The sequence below is a fragment of the Triturus cristatus genome, chromosome 4_1 (assembly GCF_964204655.1).
Source record: "Triturus cristatus chromosome 4_1, aTriCri1.1, whole genome shotgun sequence".
NCBI classification, from domain to species: Eukaryota; Metazoa; Chordata; class Amphibia; order Caudata; family Salamandridae; genus Triturus; species Triturus cristatus.
The window spans coordinates 954,490,430-954,512,522 of NC_140585.1; the positions used below are offsets into that span (position 1 = coordinate 954,490,430).

The 22,093-nt window shown below is 47.9% G+C and overlaps 1 protein-coding gene across 1 annotated transcript in view; it reads right to left on the reverse strand.

Moving 5' to 3' along the window:
- CFAP54 (cilia and flagella associated protein 54) overlaps positions 1-22,093 on the reverse strand; it is a 2,172,274-nt gene that overhangs the window by 1,027,329 nt on the left and 1,122,852 nt on the right. Inside the window, exon 39 of the mRNA XM_085653834.1 lies at positions 13,062-13,197. Within this exon, the coding sequence (XP_085509960.1) occupies positions 13,062-13,197 (136 nt within the window). The remainder of the gene's footprint in view (positions 1-13,061; positions 13,198-22,093) is intronic.

Sequence of the window (22,093 nt, forward strand, 5' to 3'; positions counted from 1 at the left end):
GAGCATGTGCTCCCTCAGAATCAGGTTGTACAGTCCAATAAAATTATCTACCTTTCTGCCCCTCAGTCAGGCCTTCGGTGCCTTGCTGGAAGTCTATGAAGTCCATCCAGGACTGGTTTTGCACTTTATTGATATTAGGAAACGTTTTTTAATCCCTATATTAAGAGACAAAGGCTTTGTTCAAGTCAGACCTGCTTTCTTGTATCTTCAGTTGTTAAACAATGTATGGGAAACTTTTAATATTGCGAATTTTTTAACTGTGGTTATTCGCTCCTTGAAGAAATGAACTGTACCCTTTTAATGTTTTTTAATTGGACACGTTGCTCCGTTAAATCTATCTGTGTCAATGTGTTTCTTTTTAGGTATGGTAATCTACCAAAATGAACTTTGTCTTTTTAATATGTATTTATTGTAGTATGCTTTTATGGTTTGCACTTAAACCGAATAAAGACTTTATGACTGACTGACTGACTGGTTTGGAGTTTGTGACTGTCCATGAACTTCTGATGACATTTCTGAGGGATCAGTCTAAATCTGGAAAGATTAATGGGGGCAAACTTGATCTGGTCTTCTACCTCAAGTGTAAGAAGTATCCCTCCCTACTGTAGGTATGTACCTCCACAAGCTAACCCCTTGCCCCAGAAATTCTATGGGACCTTTTGCACTGTCAGAACTATCTTGCATACAGAAACCCACTTATATTTATCATCTACTACCACAAACGAGGGGCACCAGCTCCTTGGGTATGTGGACCCCTACCTCTCAAGTGCACACCTAAGATACGCTGCCACCAATATTGCTAGACTCCTCCTCGTTGAGACTCTTTGAGACTGAGCTCAAGGGCCATTCTCCTTTCTTCCATGGTCAGTCTTCTCCTTTCCTCTGCTTCCAGTCTCATCTTGGCCAGCTGCAGCTTGAGCTCCCTCTCCGCTTTCCTGTCCTCCAGCATATCTGGTGTCAGGCCCTGGCAGGCACACTGCTCCCTGCTACATCCTGGGCATCTGCTGAAGTCATGTTGGGCTATCCTTGCAGCTCAGGACCCTGGGCAGGGTTCTCCCTCCCTTCATCCTCTGCTAGTGCTCCCTTCTCCTAATTGTCATCACCATCATCCTCTCCTTAGGCAGACTACCACCTCTGCACCTCTTTAAAGACTCTGAGAACTACCTGGAGATCTAGTTTGGTAACCCTCTTTCCTGCTTTCAGCCCCTTCTGTTTGAAGGGTTTTGGCAGTGCAGCCCTGCTGAGGGTGTTAAAGTTGCACAGCTCTATCTCCATGATGAGAAAAAAGGAAGGTAGGGGCACTTAAATGTAGAAAAGGGAGATAACAGTCAATTGAAAACTATAAAGAATTTTAAAAAAAAGGTCAGCTCTGGTGTCAAATTATTCATCTAGGATTTTTGTGTGACACAAATCACTGTATGGTACTGACCAAACACAAGTTCTGAACCACAATGCTGAACACCAATGTGCAAAATTGGGTTCTTGGTGGGCTGAGGTGTCAGCCCTAGTCAAGCAACAGCCAAAATCCCTTGCAGGATGAACCACATAAAGTCAATAAATTAATCTGTGATTAACCATGGTTAGCTTGACAAAATGCAGTTAGGCTTAAATTAGAGGCAATGTGTAAGGTATTTATGTAGCACACAAATAGCACAAAAGTGAAAACACGACACAAGAAAAATCCCATACCAATTTAGAAAATAGATTCCATTTTAATAAATTATTTGAGACCAAAACAACAAACATCTAGTCAATGGATTCAGAGTTATGAATTTTTAAAGTTTTTAGTAAAAATGAGTGCCTACAAGATCACAGCACCAACTGCATACATCTAGCACCTCAAGACTTGATCAAAGTCGAAAAATATGGCCGACCGCGATGAAGTGCAGGTTGTATTCAGGAAATGGATTGGCTCTGGTCAGCTTTTACTTTCGGACTTAAAAGATATTTTAAGAAAAATGTTCTGAGAAGGTAAAGTTCAGCAGGACAAGGCTGCATGCAGTGTCAGAGGAGGGAACGTCATTGTCGTGGAACCTTGGGTCGAAGCCAGGGTGAACATTTCTATCTTCAGACCTAGTCTCTTTTTTGCAAGTAGAAAATCTCCAAAATTTCCAAAAGCAGGAGGCTGTAGCCAAGGACAGTTCCAGGGGCTCGGATAGCCCTTACGAAGGACTGCTGAACAGGATTTGCTGCTGCGGAGAAGAACGTAGTGGGAGAAGCAGCAAAATCAATCCAACCGGAGATGCACCTTGGATGACTAGGCAAGCTTGCAGGTCCTCCTTTCCTCAGTTTTGGATTTTGACCATGAAGACACCTTTAGCACAAACACCAAGGGTCTAGGACTGGTGGAACACCACCTGGGGGCTCAAGACTCACTCAGGCTGGGTCCAGGTGTGGGTTCAAGATGGTAGGAATCTTTTGTGTTGCCTGTGGCAAACTAAGCCTTGGAGTCACTTCTGGTAGTCTAGTGTTCAGGTGACAATGCAGGGCTCAACAGCAGGGCTGTCCTCTGAGGGTTTAAGGAAAGTTTCAGGCAGAAAAGCAGTCTTGCAGAGTGCACAGCAGGTCGCAGCAGCAGGCAGTCATCTGAGAGACCTTCGGCAGGTCCAGGAGTGACCTGAAGAGAGAGTATGAGGGTACTATTTGTATACAATGGGCCTGTCATTTGGAATGTGGAAAAAGCTTCTAGAAAGGTTTTTGAAGTGCATGGAATTTCCTGACTTCCCAGCCCTGGCTACAAGCTGGTTGGAGTGACAATGTGGAGGTGATAAGTCCTTTGTGTGAAGGTACAGCCTATCCAGTTGCAAGCGGGGCTGTGCTCAGCTACCCCCACATCCTGTCAGCAGGTGGTACATTCAGGCATATCTAATCCCTCTATTGTATGATTGCCTGAGGGGAATTAATAAAGTCTGTCAGTTATACCCCTTCATGAGACCCAAGACAGGCTGCAGGCACAAAAGGGCCAAGGGTAGGAAAATGGCAACTCTAAAAATTGTAATTAAAAATCCGACTTTACCATTAAAGAGGATTTTTCATTACAATTTCATAGATAACAAACCTGGATTGGTTGCCAGGTCCCAATCAAGAGTTAGCACTTATTAAATGTAATAAAGCAACCCAATGTTATCCTATAGGAGAGGTATGCCTCACAATAGTGAAAAACTAATTTAGGAGTTTTTCACTACCAGGACATGTAAAACTTAAAAGTACATGTCCAAGCATTTGATTACAATGCATTTTGCCCTATGGGCTCCTTAGGGTCTACCTTAGGGGTGACTTATAGGCAATACATGGAGAGTTTAAGGCTTGGCAAGGGAGTTATGTTGCCAAGTCAAATTGGCACTTTAAAACTGCACTTCGGCTGCACTGGCAGGCCTGGGACATGTTTAAAGGTGCTACTTAAGTGGATGGCATAATAAGTGCTGCAGACTTTCTGGTAGCATTTAATTTGAAGGCCCTGAGTAAATGGCATAACATTCTACAAGGGATTTAAAAGTAAATTAAATATGCCAATCAGATGTAAGCCAATTAAACCATGTTTAGGGGAGTGAGCACAAACGCTTTTGCACCGGTTAGCAGTGGCAAAGTGCACATAGAGCAAGGTCAACCAAAACAAATTTCAGTACAAAAATGGAGCCAACTATGCAAAAAGGTTTGGGGAAAGACCGCCTCAGGGCTAACAGGTCTAACAACATCATATAAGTATTATACAGGAAGGGACACTCAAAAAGATGAGTGTGTGTTTCTATGCATGGCTCTTAACTCAAGCACCAAATAATGCATTTATCTGCTAAAGATGGAAATACACAATGGCCGCTGATAGAAATTGGGTCTCTAGTTGGAAGAGGTATGCACCCTGTCCACGAAGGGACCACACTCCTAGTCAGGGTAAGCTAGATATACACTAAAAACAAGCTGTGCTCACCCTCTGATAGCATGGCACAGAGCGGTCAGGCTTATCTAAAGAGGCAACATGTAAAGTATCAATGCAACACCCACCCCCACTAACACAATGAAAACACCACAAAAATACTTCACACAGGTTTAGAAAAATAGACAATTTCATGAGGAAATCAGGACCAAATGACAGAATTCCAATAAGTAGAAGTTATGAATTTTTAAAGAATAAACCAAAATGTGTGCTTAGAAGTCAATAGCGCTAATGGGTTACTTGAGGTTGCTGTAAACCGGGGTATATCCAAAGTTCAGGCCGACCGCGATGGAGGACAGGCCGGCTACAGGACTCAGACAGGTCCTGGTGCCAAAGTACCGTGGATCCAGCAAGTGTCACCATTGAGGACTATGCTAGAAGTCGAGGAGACGCTGCGTCATCATCCATCCTGTGGATGGTGGAAAAGCATTGGTGCCGATCTGCGCTGTCGATGTAGGCTTCGTCAAGGGACCTCGTCCTTGTCGAGCCTCGCAGTCTGTTGAGGTGATGTTGTCGATCGGCACTTGCGTTGGCATCGAAGGGCAGTGCATCGGTTCCGATCAGCGCAAAGTCATCACTGCATCAATTTTTATGCAAAAACAGCTGCAGAAATCACTTCCAAGGCATAGGACAAGATTCTCACCTCAGACAAGGGAAGACTCAAAGAGTCCAGCAGCAAAGTTTGTAGGAAGGCTTTGATTGCCCTGAAACTTTAGAAACAGGAGGCAAGACAGCAAGGCCTTGGAGTCACTCTGGGCTCAGGTGAGATGGGTCCAGTCCTTATCAACAGAGATCAGCAGGCAACAGGGCAGCTCAGCAAACCAGAGAAGTATCTCCTTCAGAACAGTCAGTCAAGCAGAGTGGCAATCCTTGAGGCACAGCAGTCTTTACTCCTGGCAGAGTTCTTCACAGGGCCAGTAGTGTGCTGTCTTGGTAGGGTCAGAGCCCCAGTAATTATACCCAGTTGTCCCTTTGGAATAGGGGTGACTTCAAAGCAGGCCCTCGAAGTGCAGAGGACCCCCTTTCATCACAGCCTTTATTCCAGTCTATCAGTAGGGTGTAATCAGCCCTTTTTGTGGGAAACAGGAAGACACTGCCTATTCAGGTGTGTCAGCTCCCCCTCTCTCTTCTTGCCCAGGAATAGCTATCAAAATGGCGATGAATACAGATGAGATCTCTCTCACACACACCTTTCCTTTGTTTGTGGCTGTCTAGAGGGAATGCACAAAGTGGAGCTGTCACCCACCCCGCACATGTATTGGCTGCACGCTGCACAGAGCATTAATAGCAGAAGAATGTCCTCTTTTTAGAATCAATCGTTTTTATTAAGTGATGCATCTGCAAATTACACAGCTCAACTGCCTACATACTGCTGGCCGGCAGAGCAAAGCAAGGTAGACCATACACAGCGCATGGGTCTACGGAGGCCGCAAGAAGCTGATGAAGCACGGGCCAGGCCCAACAGGCAATAGCTCATGTATCACATTTATCTACAAAAGTCAAAACAAAGAAACCCCCCCACCCTCCCCACCTATTCCGCATCAGTCACTACCCCCTACCCCAGGGACCCACAAGTCAACAACCTGGATCAAAGAGGAGTCAAGCCTCCCCAGCGACCCCCACTGGTTCCAAAGGGATAAGCTGAAGAATCTGCAAATATTTGGGGCACATAACTGCGCGCAACTCCTTCAACAGAAGCCGCAAGAAAGGGCCCCAAAGCTTCACATAGTCCGTGCCCTTCCCATCCAACCGAAGTGATAGACGTTCCATCGCCAGCAGATGCCACAGTCTCCGAAGCCAGTCTCGCAGGTCTGGCACAGCCGGAGAGCCCCACTGCGCCAACAGAACCTGCCGCGCCGCGAGCAACGCCAACGCAATCTGCCGACCCCTCAATGTGCACAAGGGAAAAGACTTGGTATGAGGGAGGCCCAATCAAGATCATCCAGGACAGCCGCCCCGTACCGCACCAGCTTTGGACAGCGCCACAACAGGTGTATGAGAGTGCCAGAGTGTCCACACCCCCGCCAGCAGAGAGCAGATTTAGTAGGGTCCCACGACTGAATGCGCGCCGGGGTATAATACCAGTAGGCCGCCACCTTATAAGCTGATTCTGCCCCCGCCGAGTCAGCCGCCGTGTGATGAGCGCGATAGAAAACCTGCTCCCATTCCTTGCTCGATAACGGCCGCCCCAACTCAGTCTCCCAACGCACCTGCGCCCCGGACCGCCGCTGCCTAGGCCGCGCCATTATCAGTGCATATAGTTCTGAAATGAGCTTCCGATCATCTTTCTTATAGACCAACCAGCGCTCAAAAGCGGTCAGGGGCCGGGACATCAGAGCAAAGTTGGATGGGAGGGTCACCCAATGTGCCAACTGCGTGTAGTGGTAAGCGTCGGTGCTCGGCAACTCAAAATACTCTTTGCGCAGCCGGGCGAACGGGATCACCCCATCTGGTTCCAAAAGGGAGCCCACCTTCTTACACCCCTCTTCTCGCCAGCGCTGGAAAACAGGGGACGCACACCCCGGTGGAAAATCAGGGTTATCCACGATAGGGGTCATAGGGGAGGGGAACGTGGTCCACCCCTTAGAGTGCGCTAACTGATCCCACACTCTAAGAGTCGGGGAGGTCACCGGGGATGAGTACAGACCCCATGCTCTATGCTTCCGCGGAAGCCAAAGCTCCCGCCAAATATTACGACCAGCGACCGTCTGATCCATGAAAAGCCAATGCTTGCTGGACGTAGGTCGTTTCCACTCCGTAATAAATCAGAGACAAGAGGTCTGATAATACGCCCGCAGGAGCGGAAAACCCAACCCTCCGGCGGCTTTCGGCGACGTAACAATCGGCAAGGTGAGTCTCGGCCTCCTATTCTGCCACAAAAACTTATTAAGCAGGTCTTGTAACTTACGGAGGGTGCCTGGTGGTGGCTGCGCCGGGAGCATCTGGAACAAATAAAGGACCCTCGGCAGCACAGTCATCTTCACCGCCGCCAGCCGGCCATACCAAGTCAGGCCAAGACGGGACCAATCAGAGAGCGACTTAGCGGTGTGTTCTACCAACAGCTTGTAATTGAGGTGGGCCGTCTGGGCAACAGAAGGGGTCAAGCGGATACCCAGGTAGGGAATGTCAGAGTGCACCCACTGGAAGGCAAAATCCCGCTGTAAATCAGCGATCTCATCTTCAGGGATAGAAAGATTGAGCACCAGCGATTTGGAAAAGTTGACTTTGAATCCTGCCACCAAGCCAAAAGCATGGAGCTCTCGCGTCAGATACCGCCAGGTGGTACGCGGCTGAGTGAGAGAGAGGATAACATCGTCCGCGTAAAGACTGTTTTTATGAAATGTCAGCACCGAACTTAATACCCTCAATGTCCGGGTTGGAGCATATGCGCTGAGCAAAGGGCTCCATATAGAGCGCAAACAAGAGCGGCGACAGGGGGCATCCCTGCCGCGTCCCTCTAGAGATGGGGAAGAGGGAAGATCGGCACCCGCTCACCCTCACCGACGCTCTAGGAGCAACATAGAGACAATGCACCCAGCGAAGAAAGTGCTCTCTAAAACCAAATGCGCGCAAAACAGCAAACATGTATTCCCAGTCTACACGATCAAAGGCCTTCTCGGCGTCTATGGAAAGGAGACAAGCTTGGGTCCGAGATCGGTGAACCAGATCAATAAGATGAAGGATACGTTTGGTGTTATCACCGCCCTGCCGCGTGGGGATGAAACCGGATTGATCCGGATCTATGAGACCATCCATAAGCGGGCTATAGGAGCCACAATCCCGCGGGTCCTTTCCAGGTTTAAGAATGACCGTAATTGCGGCTTCCGACATAGTGGGAGTCACCTCCCCCGTCTCCAGAAAAGAGTTAAAAAGACGTGTTAAAAGCAGAGCTAGCTCAGCGCAGAAGGTCTTAAAGAACAAAGCGGTGAAACCATCTGGGCCGGGTGATTTGGCAACCTTAAGACGGGCTATCGCTGATATAACTTCTTCAATCCGGATGTCGGACTCCAACGAGTCCGCCGATGAGGCAAACAGCAGCTCAATACTGCAGGAGGCAAGATAAGCCTCTTGGTCCGCCGACCCAGTCTCGTCCCTAGTATACAAGCGCTGATAAAAACTAAGAAAGGAGTCGACAATCAGGGCGTCTGTAGTCTGCTCCACCGCCTGAGAGTCCTGAATGGAGTGAATCGCAGTCCGCTGCGTGGACGCCCGGAGCCTATGGGCCAGAAAGCGCCCCCCCTTATCCCCGCTGAGGTAAAACTTATGGCGCAGCCGCAAAAGCGCATACTCAGCCCTGTCGAGATCCAGATGTTTCAGCATGCGTCGTTGCGTTTCAAGCTCTCTCCACACCCTAGGTGCACCGGTGCACTTATGAATAGCCTCCAGCGCTCCCACCTCCCGCTCCAACTCTGCCCTCTTATCCCTACGCAGATGCGCAAACATGGCCGCCAGCGCTATGAACTCCCCCCGGACCACCAGCTTGAGGGCCTCCCAAACCGCCGCTAACGGCGTAGTGCCTTGGTCATTAACAGCCAGGTAAGCCACAATTTCGTCCTGAATGCGAGTAATCACGGATTCCGAGCTAAGCAGAGAATCGCAGAGGCGCCAACCAGAAGAGGGGGGGCGCGCCGCTGGAGAGCTGAGCTGCACCGAGATGAGAGCGTGATCGGACAGGGAACGGGGAGTGATACCCGCGTCAGCCAACTAGGGCAAAAGAGAAGTGTAAGCGAAGAAGTGGTCAAGGCGGGCGTAAGTTTTATGCACTGCCGAATAGAAAGTATAATCACGCTCAGTAAGATGCTGTACGCGCCAAACATCATGCAGCCCGCCATCACTCAACCATTGTCTCCCCCCCTGCGAGAGAGCACCCGTCTGATGTGACCGCTGCTCCGACCTATCCAAGCCCGGATCCATCACCACATTTAGGTCCCCTCCTACTAAAATCATGGAATCCGGTGAAGCCAAGATCTGGGAGAAGGCCATCTTTATAAAGGGTTCCTGATGCTCATTCGGGGCGTACAGCGAACCTACAGTGAACCACATGTCTCCCCATTGCACGCAAGGGCCAGAAGCCGCCCCTTAATCTCAGTAACCTGGGAAAGAGTCTTACAATGAGCACGCGCACTGAAAAGAACAGCTACCCCATGTTTTTTGGCCGCCCCAGAAGACCACACCTGCAGGGGGAAGCGCCGATCCCTCATCTGCCTGGTGTCCTTAGAGAGAAGATGAGTCTCTTGCAACAAACACACGTCTCCCCCCGCTCCCTCCAGAAGGGACAGGATAGCAGAGCGCTTAACCGGGTTATTTAAGCCCCTAACATTTAAACTCACCACTTTGAGACTCCTACCCATGGGGGTCCAGAGGGGAACAGCCAGGTGTCGAACACAAGACCCCAACGCAAGGAGGCAAGCCTACAGGCCGTAACTCCGTGACCTACATTCCCCAAACCCCAGGAAGGACTGATGCGGAGCCCCAACACATTCCCAAAAACAACCCTTTTCCCCCACCCCACACCCCCCAACCCAGCAAAGAACACCCAGAACATAGAAAACACTCCATCCCAAGGCTTGGAGAGAAGACAACAGTCTGTCACACAGAACAAACAATAGGGGGAACGTGGCATTGGAAGAAATGATACCTCGGCACTAAGGTCACCATCCAGTTGATGACAATAACCCACGGCCAGAGATCTTTCCTCTCCGGCGCCGCAATAAGAAGTCCCCCGATGCCCACCGTTGGAGATTCAGGGAGTGCCGTTGCTGTCCGTCACCTGCGCCACCGAAGTGACCGCCGCCTCACGCTCCAAAAGGCAAGTGGAGACATCAGGTCTCGAGGGTCGGTGCGAACGCCGCAACTGCTGCCAGCCATCCGAGCGTCGACATCATCTCGAGGAAGCCCCTGCCACCCCAGCCGGGGAGGGGGGCCGCTCCAAATCCAAAGCCTCATAAGCTGCGGCAACCGAGTAGAGCTGAAGAAGCTTACCCTGATGTTTAAAGATAAGGCGGAAGGGGTGACCCCACGAATATGGGATGCCCTTCTCCCGAAGGTGAGCAGTAATGGGCTTAAACTCCCTGCGTTTCACCAGGGTAGAAGCAGCTAAGTCTTGAAAGAGGGCTGGCCGGTGACCCCGAAACTGCACCGGGCTAAGATCACGGGCTTTACGCAAAATTCGTTCCTTGAGCTGGAAATCGTGCACGCAAACCAATATGTCCGGAGGTGGAGCCTTCGGACCCCTCGGCAAGCCGACTCGGTGCACACGATCCATCAGGATGTCCCGAAGATCGTCCCCCTCCCCTTTCCATGGTACAGCGCGAATTCTAATGTTATTCCGTCGGGACAGGTTCTCCAGGTCCTCGACGTGGGCTTGTAGATCAAGATTCTGCTCCCTGAGACGGAGGACATCCTGCTGGAGCTGATGCATATCATCTTCACGCCCCAAATCATGCTCTTCTACAGTGGCGACACGGTCCCCAAGGGCGTCCACGTCGCGCCGCACCTCCAGGAGATCCGAAGAGAGCTGGGAGCGGAGTTCCAGAATGTCCTCTTTGATGGCGGCGAATAAGTCGAGCATAAACGCCTTAGTGGCCGGCTGGTCACTAGCCTCCGGTGTCTGCAAAGGGGGAACCAACGGCGACGTGGACTGTCCCGCGGGCTTCGGCAGGACATCCCTCTGAGTCTTATCCCGTTGCGCTTTGACGGAGGACATGGCCGCAAAGCAGACCCTCCACCCAACAGGCACTACAGCAGGGCCCACGGGAGCGCAGAATCAGGGGGCACGCCAACACTACCGAGGCCCGCCCTATAACGCAGGTAGGCGTCTGGTCCCCTCGCCGACCGCCGATGTATGGTCCGAATACCCCTTCCGCCCAAACAGCCGCAGCCCCTCCACCGCAGGACAATGTGTGGCACCCCAGCAGGTGTTGCGTCGGGCCTCAATACACAGAGGGCCTCACCACGGGCTCCCCACCGAAGCCCACTCGCATGAAAGCACCGCCCGCCGATCTGCGAGCCGAAGAGCGGGCTCAGGAGCTCCCTCCACCAGCCTCCCGAGTCCGTCGCTATCCAGCAGCTCCACTGATATTCAAGCAGAGATAGGGACCACCACGCAGTCACAGAGCAGAGGGGAAGCGCGGAGCGGCACTTCCAGTAGCAGGCCACAAAGCCCCCCAGCCAGGCCTTACTCACGCCCCAACAGCGCCAATCTCGCCGTCCGCCGACATGCGGACCGAGCCATACCCCACCACAGCAAACACTCACCGGGAACTCCCTGGGAGCAGTAGTCGAAGAGGGTGCAGAGCTCCGTCGCAGCAACACCAGCCCGCGTACAGTGCAGATAGGCCCTCCAGGAATTCAGTGCGCCATCCGCCAGCCAGTCTGCCCCTCACCGCCAAGGACCAGGAGAAGCAGGATCGAGGAGGGCAAAAGCCGGGGAGAGAAAGCCCACCGACCAGCGTGGCTGAGCACCAGGACAGGGCAGGCCCACCCCACAGCACACGTGCAGCGTCACCTGAATGTCAGCAGCGTAGGCCTCAAATGTAGAGCTGTCCTCCAGACGCAGATGGCAGCACAAGGGAAAGTCCAAAATGGGAGGCGACCCACCCGATCCACCGCTAGGTAGGCCGCCCACGTCCGCGGCGATCAGGGAGCCCGCTGGGTTCGCCGCAAGCAATGCCGCCTCCGTCCACCAGGCGCTCCCGCGCGCCTCCTCTGCTCCAGCAAGCACAGCGCCGAAGGCCAACGGGGCCGCCGGGACGCAGCAGGGCCGGGTCTGGAGGGCCCCGCCAGAACCACAAGGAAGCGCCGCACCACCAGGAAGCGGCCTCGGAAGGCCCCAGGGCTCGCAGGCCGTGCCACCTCCAATCGTAGGCTCACAGCGTCCCCGGAAAGCAAATGACGGCCAACAGCGACTCAGGGGCAGGCTCCTCCGCTGGTGTCCGATCCCGCACCAGGAGCGGTTCTCACCCAGCGCCACCAGCAGCGGAGAGCCAACAGGGAACGTCGCCGCTGCACCAGCCTCCCTCCCGCGTCGCCGGTCACGGGCACCGAAGATAGCAGAGGGCCCGCTGGGCCGCAGCAAGGCCGGGGCCGGGCAGGCCTACAAGGCCCTCAGGACGCCGCCGCTCCCAGAAAGAAGCACCACCGGATGCAGCAGGTAAGTGGCCCCCACCTAGGAGCTACAAAGCAGGCACGGATGGGAATCAGGGGGCCCACTACCTCAAGCGATGTGCGGGCGGCGCCGGAGAGACTGAGAAACACGTCTCACTCGGCCGCCATCTTAGCCACGCCCCCAGAATGTCCTCTTTTTAAAAGTGGCATTTCTAAAATAGTAATGTTAATTCTAACTTTATCATTAAAGGGGATTTATCATTCCAAAGATCTAACACATGATGCAGCTATTCGTTTCTGATCTGGAATTACAGCTTAACAGTGTTTTAAAGAATTCTTATTTCTAGCCTATGAGAGGCGTAGTCCTCACAGTAGGGAAAACAAATTAAGCTGTTTATCACTACTAGGGCATATAAAGCTTGACAGTACATGTCCTGCCTCTTACTTACACAGCACCCTGCCCTTAGGGCTCTCTAGGGCCTACCTTAGGGGTAAAGTGTGTAATAAAAGGGGAGTTTAAGGCTGGCTAGTGGTTTTAAATGCCAAGTTGAAGTGGCAGTAACCCCTTGTAATGGCTGGCCTGAGACAGGATTGAAAGGCTACATGTGTGGGTGGCACAATCAGTGTTGTAGGCCACTAGTAGCATTTAGGTTACAGGCCCTGGGCATATGGTAAAGCCATTTACAAGGGACTTACAAGTAAACTAAATATGCCTACTGTGTATACACCAATGTTACCAGGTTTAGGAGAGAAGCACATGCACTTTAGAACTGGGAATCAGTGGTAAAGCGCTCAGAGTTCCAAAGCCAACACAAATAATGTCAGAAAAATAGGAAGAGGAAGGCAAAATGCTTTGGGTGACCCTTCGGAGAGGGCCATTTTCCAACAGTCATTAATATTAATGCTTGTTATTTATTTTGTTTAGTCCCTGGGGACTCACAAATGCTTATAAAGCGACATGTTGCAGAAAGCAAAGCACAACAAACACACAGCTATTCAATAATACTGGAATGAAGAGTCTTACTTTTACTCCATGCTCCGATGTATGCTTGATGAAATGAGGCTGAGGAACATTTGGTCCATTGAACTGTTGGATTCTGACAATAAGATGTCTTTGTGCATATACCAGGAGAGGAGACACTTTCTCTGAATATCTCTCACTGTGAAAAGCAAATCACAATTATATCAAGGTAAATAATTTCTATTTTGAACAAGTGAATTAATAATTTCATGATACAGACTTTAATGTGCTGCATATAAATGTGAGTACATTTCCCATGGCATTTCAGATTTCCTAGGTTTTTAGTCCTAACTTACAGCCAGAGTTAACTGCCAGATTTACAACCTCTGTTAATACCTGCCATCATTGTATATGGTCAGCAAACCCATTTCCTTGAAATCCATATTAATGATGAATACAATATGCCATAAAAGAAGACCCGCCTCTTTGAAGGTAAATATGTATATGACAATGTATGTGAGGACAGCACACTCTCTCCACTAGAAACCTTGGAGCAGTAGACGTAGTGCCAGTGAGCCTTCAGCTTTTGAACAGTAATTTGCAGCCATTTGTTTTCCAGTGACTAATGGCCATTTGGCCCTCATAATACTTCTCCAAAGAGTCAACTGCTACCAAGACTTAAGGACCTAACAGCTAAAGTGCCTGACAAGGAGTAAGTCAATGTTTAACAAAATTAGAGATTCAAGGAGCACAGGATGCTCACATAGTTCCTTGGAAATGTGTATATTTTTCTGGTATCACAGAAAACAGATGTGGAACTAAATATCTGTTTTCCTAAGTCTGACCTAAAGCAGGCATAAGTGTTCATAAATTCATAAGGTCCCCAGATGCCCAGCTTTCTGGAACTACTGTCTTTCACCATGTCTGAAACATCCTAGCTACTAGAAAGCAAGGGTGAAGGAAAGTCATAAAAGTGGCATAAGGAAGGTCATGACTAGAGGTTGTTCTGCAAGGATCGAGAGGGTGTTGACAAGCTGTAGGAAATGAAGATCAAGGTCGATTTCCTGAAAACCCTATCTATGTAATGCTTAAATATTTAAATAAATAATGCCAATTTTATAGTGTAAACCTGGTTTGGTTGGATGGTTGTAGTGTTATATTTTATTTCATGAAGTGAAATAAAATAAAAGGGCAAATTAATATATATTCCCTTCAAAGGTTTCCTGGGTAGTGTGAAAATACTCATACTGCTCCTCATAAATCCTACAAATTTGGAAAACTAGCACTCTACCTCCTAGATACCCTTGCGAGTAACAAGCAGTGCCCTACAAATCCACCTTAAATTACATTATATGTGCACTCTGGAATCATGACCAAGGAGTCAAATTCTTTGCAAGTATTCACTGCAGTGTTCTCTTCAAAGTTATTAATTCAATATGAAATTAATTTACATGTATTATAGGACTATTCATCACTTCTTCACTAGTATATTTCCTAAATTTGCACATTTTACTATATACCTTTACATGTTAAATCACACAACAGCCACAGAAGGCAGGGAAATGTCAACATTTCTTTTTTTATATTTATGTTTAGTGGAGAGTTGTGGCTCACTGGTTAGAGGCGGCAGACCCGTAAGCAGAGAATCGGCCAGGGACCAGGGTTTAATTCCCGACGCGGCAGGGTCGTGGACCAGGGTCAAAACGGACTTGATAATTCTCGCCACGGTACCTACTCTAACCAGGAACACACTCCGCAACTCTGGGCATTAAGCTTGCCTCATCTCTACAACGGCCCCCCACAGACGCCGGGAATGCATGGTTTCACCTTGGAGATACCCAGAAAGGGACCATCTCACAGGGATAGCCAGGACGGGTTCCCCAGCGGTCTACAGCGCCGGGACGCCCCGTTGCTGGGGCAGCTGTGCGCTTTACAAGTCTACAACATTTACATTTTAGCGTACAACAAATATTTCAAAGCGTCCACTTGCTCCTCTCTCTTCCAGAGGTATTATTTGAATAAATTGCCTATAACAAACAACAGCAATTCATCTACCTCATTCGCTACAAGTCTTTCTGTTGAATATATAGCTCAAGAGTTTTTATCAATTATCATTGTTATTTCCAAAAGCATCAACAATTCAACATTGTACAGTTCAGGCGGAATCAATACTTTTGTATTACTCTATGAAACAAAAAAGAAGAATAGAGACATAAACAGACTGACACATAATTGCGTATACATTCTCGACAAAAGAATGAATCACTTAAGTGAAAGGTGAAAGGTGAATACTGGAGCAGGACTCAATGTGCTTGTGATTAAATGTGTATAGAAGGAAGGACTGACTTAGGTGCTAATATATACAAGTGGTGATGGGATTATCTACAGTGGAAAAACATAACTGTTCGTAACCCTCAAACTAATTTATGATTAAGGAATCATTGTTCTACTTGAGAAAGATGACTTGTTGACTCTTGAATGACAAAGTCATACGTCTTCATTAGAAACCTGACTTAGAGTATCTGAAATAAGCATTGTGTTCATGAAGGTCAATGAAGTCCTGGAAGTACTAAGTTTTCAGAATCTACATAGTGGGAAGCACAGTTGTTCATGGGTGTGCAACAAACCCAGTAAAGTCAGTGTTTGGTAATGAAAAAAATATATTGGCTTTCTTGAATCAATTGTTTACCAGCTCACTTTAGAGAACACTCGCAAACTTAAAACAGTATTCATGCAACAAGACGCCCATCTTGCCTTGAGCACCACAGCTACAAAAGGAGAGAAAAATTCATTGTTCCAAAACATCTTTACTGTTTGATGCATTGTACATTGTTTGTTTGACAAGAGAGTTACAGCTTCGAAATAGGCCGAAGCAGTTAAATATTTCTCTTAATTAATGGCTGAACTCTAAAGCAGAGAGCTCTTGTAGATCTGTGTCCTCTCAAAACTGCTTTATGTGATCGGCAGATATGGTTACACTGAAGCAGAATCCTCTTAGTTTGGTATAGAACACTGACAGAATAAACAATTGTTGTGTATGTTCCCTATCTTGTTTTAGTTTGTGTCACTACTTTGTTTCATATTTTCTCACATATTATCTTTCCCCGAAGCAACCACATTGCTTTCTCTTGAGATCATAGTGAGGGGGCAGTTCAGAACTAAAAGAGCACTGGGTAAATGCTGCTCCCACAGAGGAACTAGGATCCGGCCCTATGAAAGTTCAGCATATATCTGGTAATCCCACTACAATATTGTAATAAAGGCTGCTTGTAAATATGGAAAAGGGTTATTTGATATCGGCAATTAATAGCAATAGTAATAACTTGTTTTACAAACAAATTCCTGCAGCACTACTGTTGTTTCTAAGCACTGTAAATAATAGATGCTACTATTTTTTAATGGTACTCAGTCTACTGGTTTCACAAAGATGGAAACCTGAGTTTGCCATGCTGTGATTCTAAAGTTAGACCTGTAGTTGTTGGCAGAAGTCAGCAGCCATTCTTAACTCACTGAGCCATCTTGCTCGCAAGTGGCAAATGCAATAATATCTTTAAAACACCAAAATTCTGTATTACAATGGTCTCCAGTCATGTGCGTAAAACATACAAGAAAGTGATGCCCTGCACAAATGACTCATGAAGTTATGACCTTGCTTTGAAAAGTACATGTTGCTCGGTTTCTAGCAGTAATGTGAAAGCTGCAGTTGTTTCCTTAACTAGGACAACTAGATGCAACATAATATGCACATCAAAATAGGAATTGATGCACCTCGTGATAGAAATCCTAAATAAACAAAAGAATGATCAATAACTGACAGAGATAATCCCGACTCCTTGATATGCCTCCGTAAAAAAATTGTTGTCCAGAGATTTTCATTTTTGATTAGTGTTTTGGATCATTAGAGAAGTAATTTAGCTACAGTAGAAATTGCTGATACGGGCCAAATTTTTCTGAACAACATTTCTAAAAATGGCAGCAGTGATGATGTAATATTTCAGAAACCATGAGACCTATATACTTCATTTTGGTTGCAAAACATAGATATAGGGGGGTAAGTAGTCTTCTAGAGACACAAATAACTCCTCAGAGCAACCCTTCCACCATTTTTCAAAATGGCAGCTATAATAGTAGAAGAAGAACCATATATAGAAATGAAACAAATAATAATGTTTTTTAATCCTTTTATGTATACACCAAACAATGTTTATGAACTGAATATGAAAACAAAATCATGTTTATCACTCATGTCTTAGCTACATTTTCATAGTTCACTTTATTTATTCCGGCAATCGCTCGCTGTACATTTGCAGAATGTTGAACATTTGAGAAGAGCAAATCGACAGAGACATCATTTTGTTACACAGGTTTTGCAAGTACATGTACATGTAAGTTCTGTGGGTAGAGGCTTTAGACATTTTGTAGGTTTTAGCACCCCATCAATATCTTCCCAAATGAAATCATACGGATCTTTCTCTACATATGCTTGATCAAAAACATATACACATCTTCTGATCAAACAAAACGCTCTTTTAATATGTCCATGCTGTCATTGAGCAACATATTCACTTTTATGGGTCTGACCAATGACTCCCTTGGAGCTTTTCTGTGATTTCTGAATCGTCTGCGCCAGTTTCATATCTTGAGCCACAGCATGGAACCTTGCCTCTCACCACAAAATGTATTTGGATTCATTTTCTTAAGAGGTATAGATTTCCCACCTCTAGCTACTTCCTTCTTTTCAAATACCTATATCTCAGTGACTCCACAATCTTCACGTGCAGCTCCCTATCACCTTACTGATCAGCATGTACCAAGTTTTTCACTGGAGATATTATGTGTAAAACATTTCCCCAGTACTTTGAAAGTTCTGATTTTTCTCCACATTCTTTGCCAAACTCTACAAACTTGGTTTTCAGGTTTTCTGATTTTGAACTGTGCGTATTGAACATTGCCTGGCTTTGCATTATGTCTTTTGAATGAAGTGCACTCTATGCCTTCTTCACTTCTGAGATAAAATATGCAAAACCTAATTTGTTATTCTTGCTCCAGAAAACATTCCAACACAATGTTTATGTAGCCTCAGATATGATAAGCATACCTTATAACGAACTAACATAATGAGTTCCGCTCAATACTGACTGGAAAGTTTTGCTTCCAAAGATTTCAGCCTCTATAAGTGCATTGTCTATGCCACATCCACTGAGATAACTTTCTGCAAACCGCAATGCAAAGTTTGTCATATGGAAAATGCCCATCATTGGATAAAGATCATCAAATTCTACTGGATTGCTCATAAAAACGTAAGCTACAATACGGAAAACACCTTCATCGCAGAAAATTGGCAGGATAGGCTGGTCTTCAAGCTGAGCACGCACATTTTGGAAAATCTCTGGAGCAGTGTGTATTGTTGCGTAGTTTGTGTCTGGAGATCGTATTACTGAAAAAAAAACAGTTCAGTGGGACGGTATTCTGGGAGATTAGAGCATGAATTCCAGCCCATGAAGGTACTGGCTTCTTTCATCTTTCAGTCAGCAATGAATAAGAAATATGATACATTCAAATAAATCAGCTTTGGGGACTACAGCAACAGGCAGAAGAAGAGCCATGTCCTCAGCCACTTCGAAATTTTCTAGTAGACTGGGACGTGTTGATGGCTTGTAGTGATTTTTGCACATGTTGGCAAAGGCAGTTGGGTTAAAAGTTTCCAGCTTCATTTGTTTAAGCCTACAGTTGACACAGCTTGTTTCCCAGCAGCTACTTTAATGGTACAGTCTTGAATAAGCACCATGGCTGTATCATGTGTGCTGGATGTTCCAGACAAAGAAGAGCTGTGTGAGGAGTACAGCGGCGAGGCGGATTGGAAGTGGTCGGTGGGCAGTTGGGACGCGCTGCACAAGCTGGAAGAGCCGAGCGGTCTAGTGGCAGCATGGAGAACCGTGGAGGAGCTCCTGAGGTAGTCGGCGGGGGACGACAGAAAAGGCGTGGAGCAGAAGAAGGAGGGGCACGAGAGTACAGAGAAGAGGAGAGCTGAGACAGAGACGGCGGAGGAGAGCGGTGAAAGAGACCAGACGAAAATGGAAGACGAGGAGGAAGAAATCGGAAGCCCGAAACCCAAGAGAATGTTGCATACACTGCGCTAGAGCCCAGCGGCCCGAAGGAGGGAGAGAACGCCCCGGGTCCCAACGCCACGGCCCTGGACACGAGTCGTGGCCTAAGGCAAGTACCGGGGAGGAGATCGTTTTAGTGGGGGTGGTGGGGTGGCACGGGGAAGTAGTTCACGCGTGCATTGTTTGATCCTTGCACTGCGGTATTCTGTCACTTTATCCCCCCCTCACAGCGTCCGGTGGTGGTTGCACACGTAGCAGAAGGCAAAACAAACCCAGTAGTAAGCTCAGCTTGTTGTTTCTCCTTCTTTTCCCGCACCCTGGGCTTAAGAGAGAGAGGGAGGTCCCAGTGACCCTGTTGTGACAGGACCGCTAGGCACCAAAGACGACAATCGGAAGAACAGTGGAGGGCCTCTTTGTTTTGTTTATTTCATTTATTGTTGGCTTCGTATAGCCTGAAAATTCCTAAACAAAGGACCAAGAAGAGCCAAATAAAAGCCTTCAAACCCACCTCTATATGTGTCCTGTGTTCCCTTATACCCCATGGTCCATCAACCTGCTCACAAAAGTGGTATCAGAAGTGGGTTAAATCACATCCCTGCGTGTCGAACAATGACACAACCCGTGCCTATGGAGGGCATCATAGCCCAGCTAGCCGAGGGGCAGCGGCACCTGCAACTGGTACTAGAACAACATGCCGCAACAGAAAAAAGGGATCGGGAAGCCCTGCAAGAGGCCCTGAAGGAATGGGCCAACCTGCTCACCACCAACCAGCAGGTGCAGGATACCGCTATCTTACGGTTCACAGGTGCCATTGTGAGTACCAGGGTGTGTCCCAACGTCCCAGGAACAGTTTACAGAAGTATCAGGAGGGAGACGATCCTGAGTATTTCTTCATTAACTTTGAACGAGTGGCCACCACGGCAGCCTGGCCCCAAGAAAGGTGGGGCCAGTACATAGCCCCACTCCTGTTAGGAGAACTACAGGCGGCGTATCCGGTCACCAACCCAGCCGGTACCACAACATACAAGGAAATAAAAAGGCCTATTCTCGAACGCCTGGGCTGTGACCAGGAACACTACAGAGCCAGATTCCGTAAAGAAAAATGGACTGCAGACGACAACCCCTGTGCCCTTTATAATCGAATCAGGGATCTGGGCATTAGGTGGCTAACCCCCCATACATCGACTGTGGAAAAATATATTAGGAGCAATTCCGAGATGCACCTGACCTCTATGGCAGCAGTGGAGTTAGCCTGCGCTTTTCACAGGTCTCCTGATTTTTGGGCTGGCACAACACGACCCTCGTATAACCCCTCCCCGAGAAGTACATCCCAACCGGAAACAAAAGCCCTAATAGCTCCCCGCCCAACCCCTAGACGTCCCTTCCCTTCCCCTGGTCCAAGTGGGCAAGGGCCCCAGTGCTTTCACTGCGCAGAATGGGGATACATAGCTAGACAGTGCCCTCATCGTACCCCCACAGTAGAACCCATGGAGGTGGGGTACTCCAGGGGCCGGATATATGTAACAGGGAGGGGCCCCTATCAGTATAGGAAGGATGTCCTTGTTAACGGAAAGAAACAGCAGGCACTGTTGGACCCGGATGTCACGTCACTGTAGTGGATCATGCTTTGGTTTCCCAGCCACAGTTGAGGGAGAAAGAACATGTGAACGTTACCTGTGTTAACGGGGTGACCAAAGCATATCCAGTAGCGGAGGTCCTGCTGGATGTAGACGACGACCCCCACCTATGAAAGAAGGGTGTGATACCTTCACTACCTGAGGCAGTTATAATAGGAACCGATCACCCCAAATTCAAACAATACTTGGACAAAACGAAGGGGAACCCTATGGCCTGGTTACAAGAAGCATCTTTTAGCGGGAGTGATATAGAGACCACGGGAATCAAGGAGAAAAAGAGCAGACAAGAAAGACAAAGGGATAAGAGAAGCTTCACGCGCTCACAACAGTCACACCCTGCCTTTCCTCTCTCCCTCGCCGACCCGGACAGAACACCCTGATTTTTATCTGGATCTCCCAATGGGAAGACAGCTCCCTTACGTATGCCTGGGAACAGGTCAGAGAACAAGAACCAGAACAGGTAGGACCTTTTTTACTGGTAAAAAGGAGGTTGTTGTGTAGGGCCATAAAAGGGGGTATGCAAAACACCACACAGTTGCTTGTTCCCACTTCCTTTTGCGAGCCTTTCCTACTGTTGGCCCACAATCAGATAAGAGGAGGACACTATGGCAAAGAGAACACCTTGAAGTCTTTATTGGAGAGGTTCAACTGGCCGGGGGTATATAGGGACGTAGCAAGACACTGTACCACTTGTGTGCGCTGCCAATATGTAAATCCGGGGGGAGTAAGGAAAGCCCCCCTTCAACCGTTACCCATAATCAACGTCCCATTTAAACAGGTGGGGATGTATCTCGTAGGGCCTTTACCTCTATCAGCCAGAGGACACTGGTACATTCTGGTCATAGTGGATTACACAGTCGGTATCCTGAGGCTTTTCCCTTGTACAGTATGACCACCCCATCATCGCCCAGGCCATGATATCCCTTTTTTCGAGGGTGGGATTCCCATCTGAGATCAAGGAACCCCTTTCATTTCACGTCTTATGGCACAAATCTGTGCAGTACTGGGTATAGACAGGATCAGAACATCGGTATACCATCCTCAAACAGATGGCCTAGTGGAGCATTACACTAAGACCGTTAAAAATATGCTCCGCAAGGTCATCTCAGAATTAGGGAGGGATTGGGACCAAAAGTTACCCTTAGTTCTAAACAAAAGCACAGGTGCACCACACAACAGAACTTTATCAATAAGGACAATTTATAAAGTCCATATCCATTGAAGAGAGTTCTTCAATTTCTTTCTTTTTTCTTTCTCTTTTATTGTTTCATTTTCATTTGACGTAGATAAAACACAGCGTCCAGTTTTAATGGTTCAACACACAGAACAGCCGACGTGTTTTGTCCTAGTG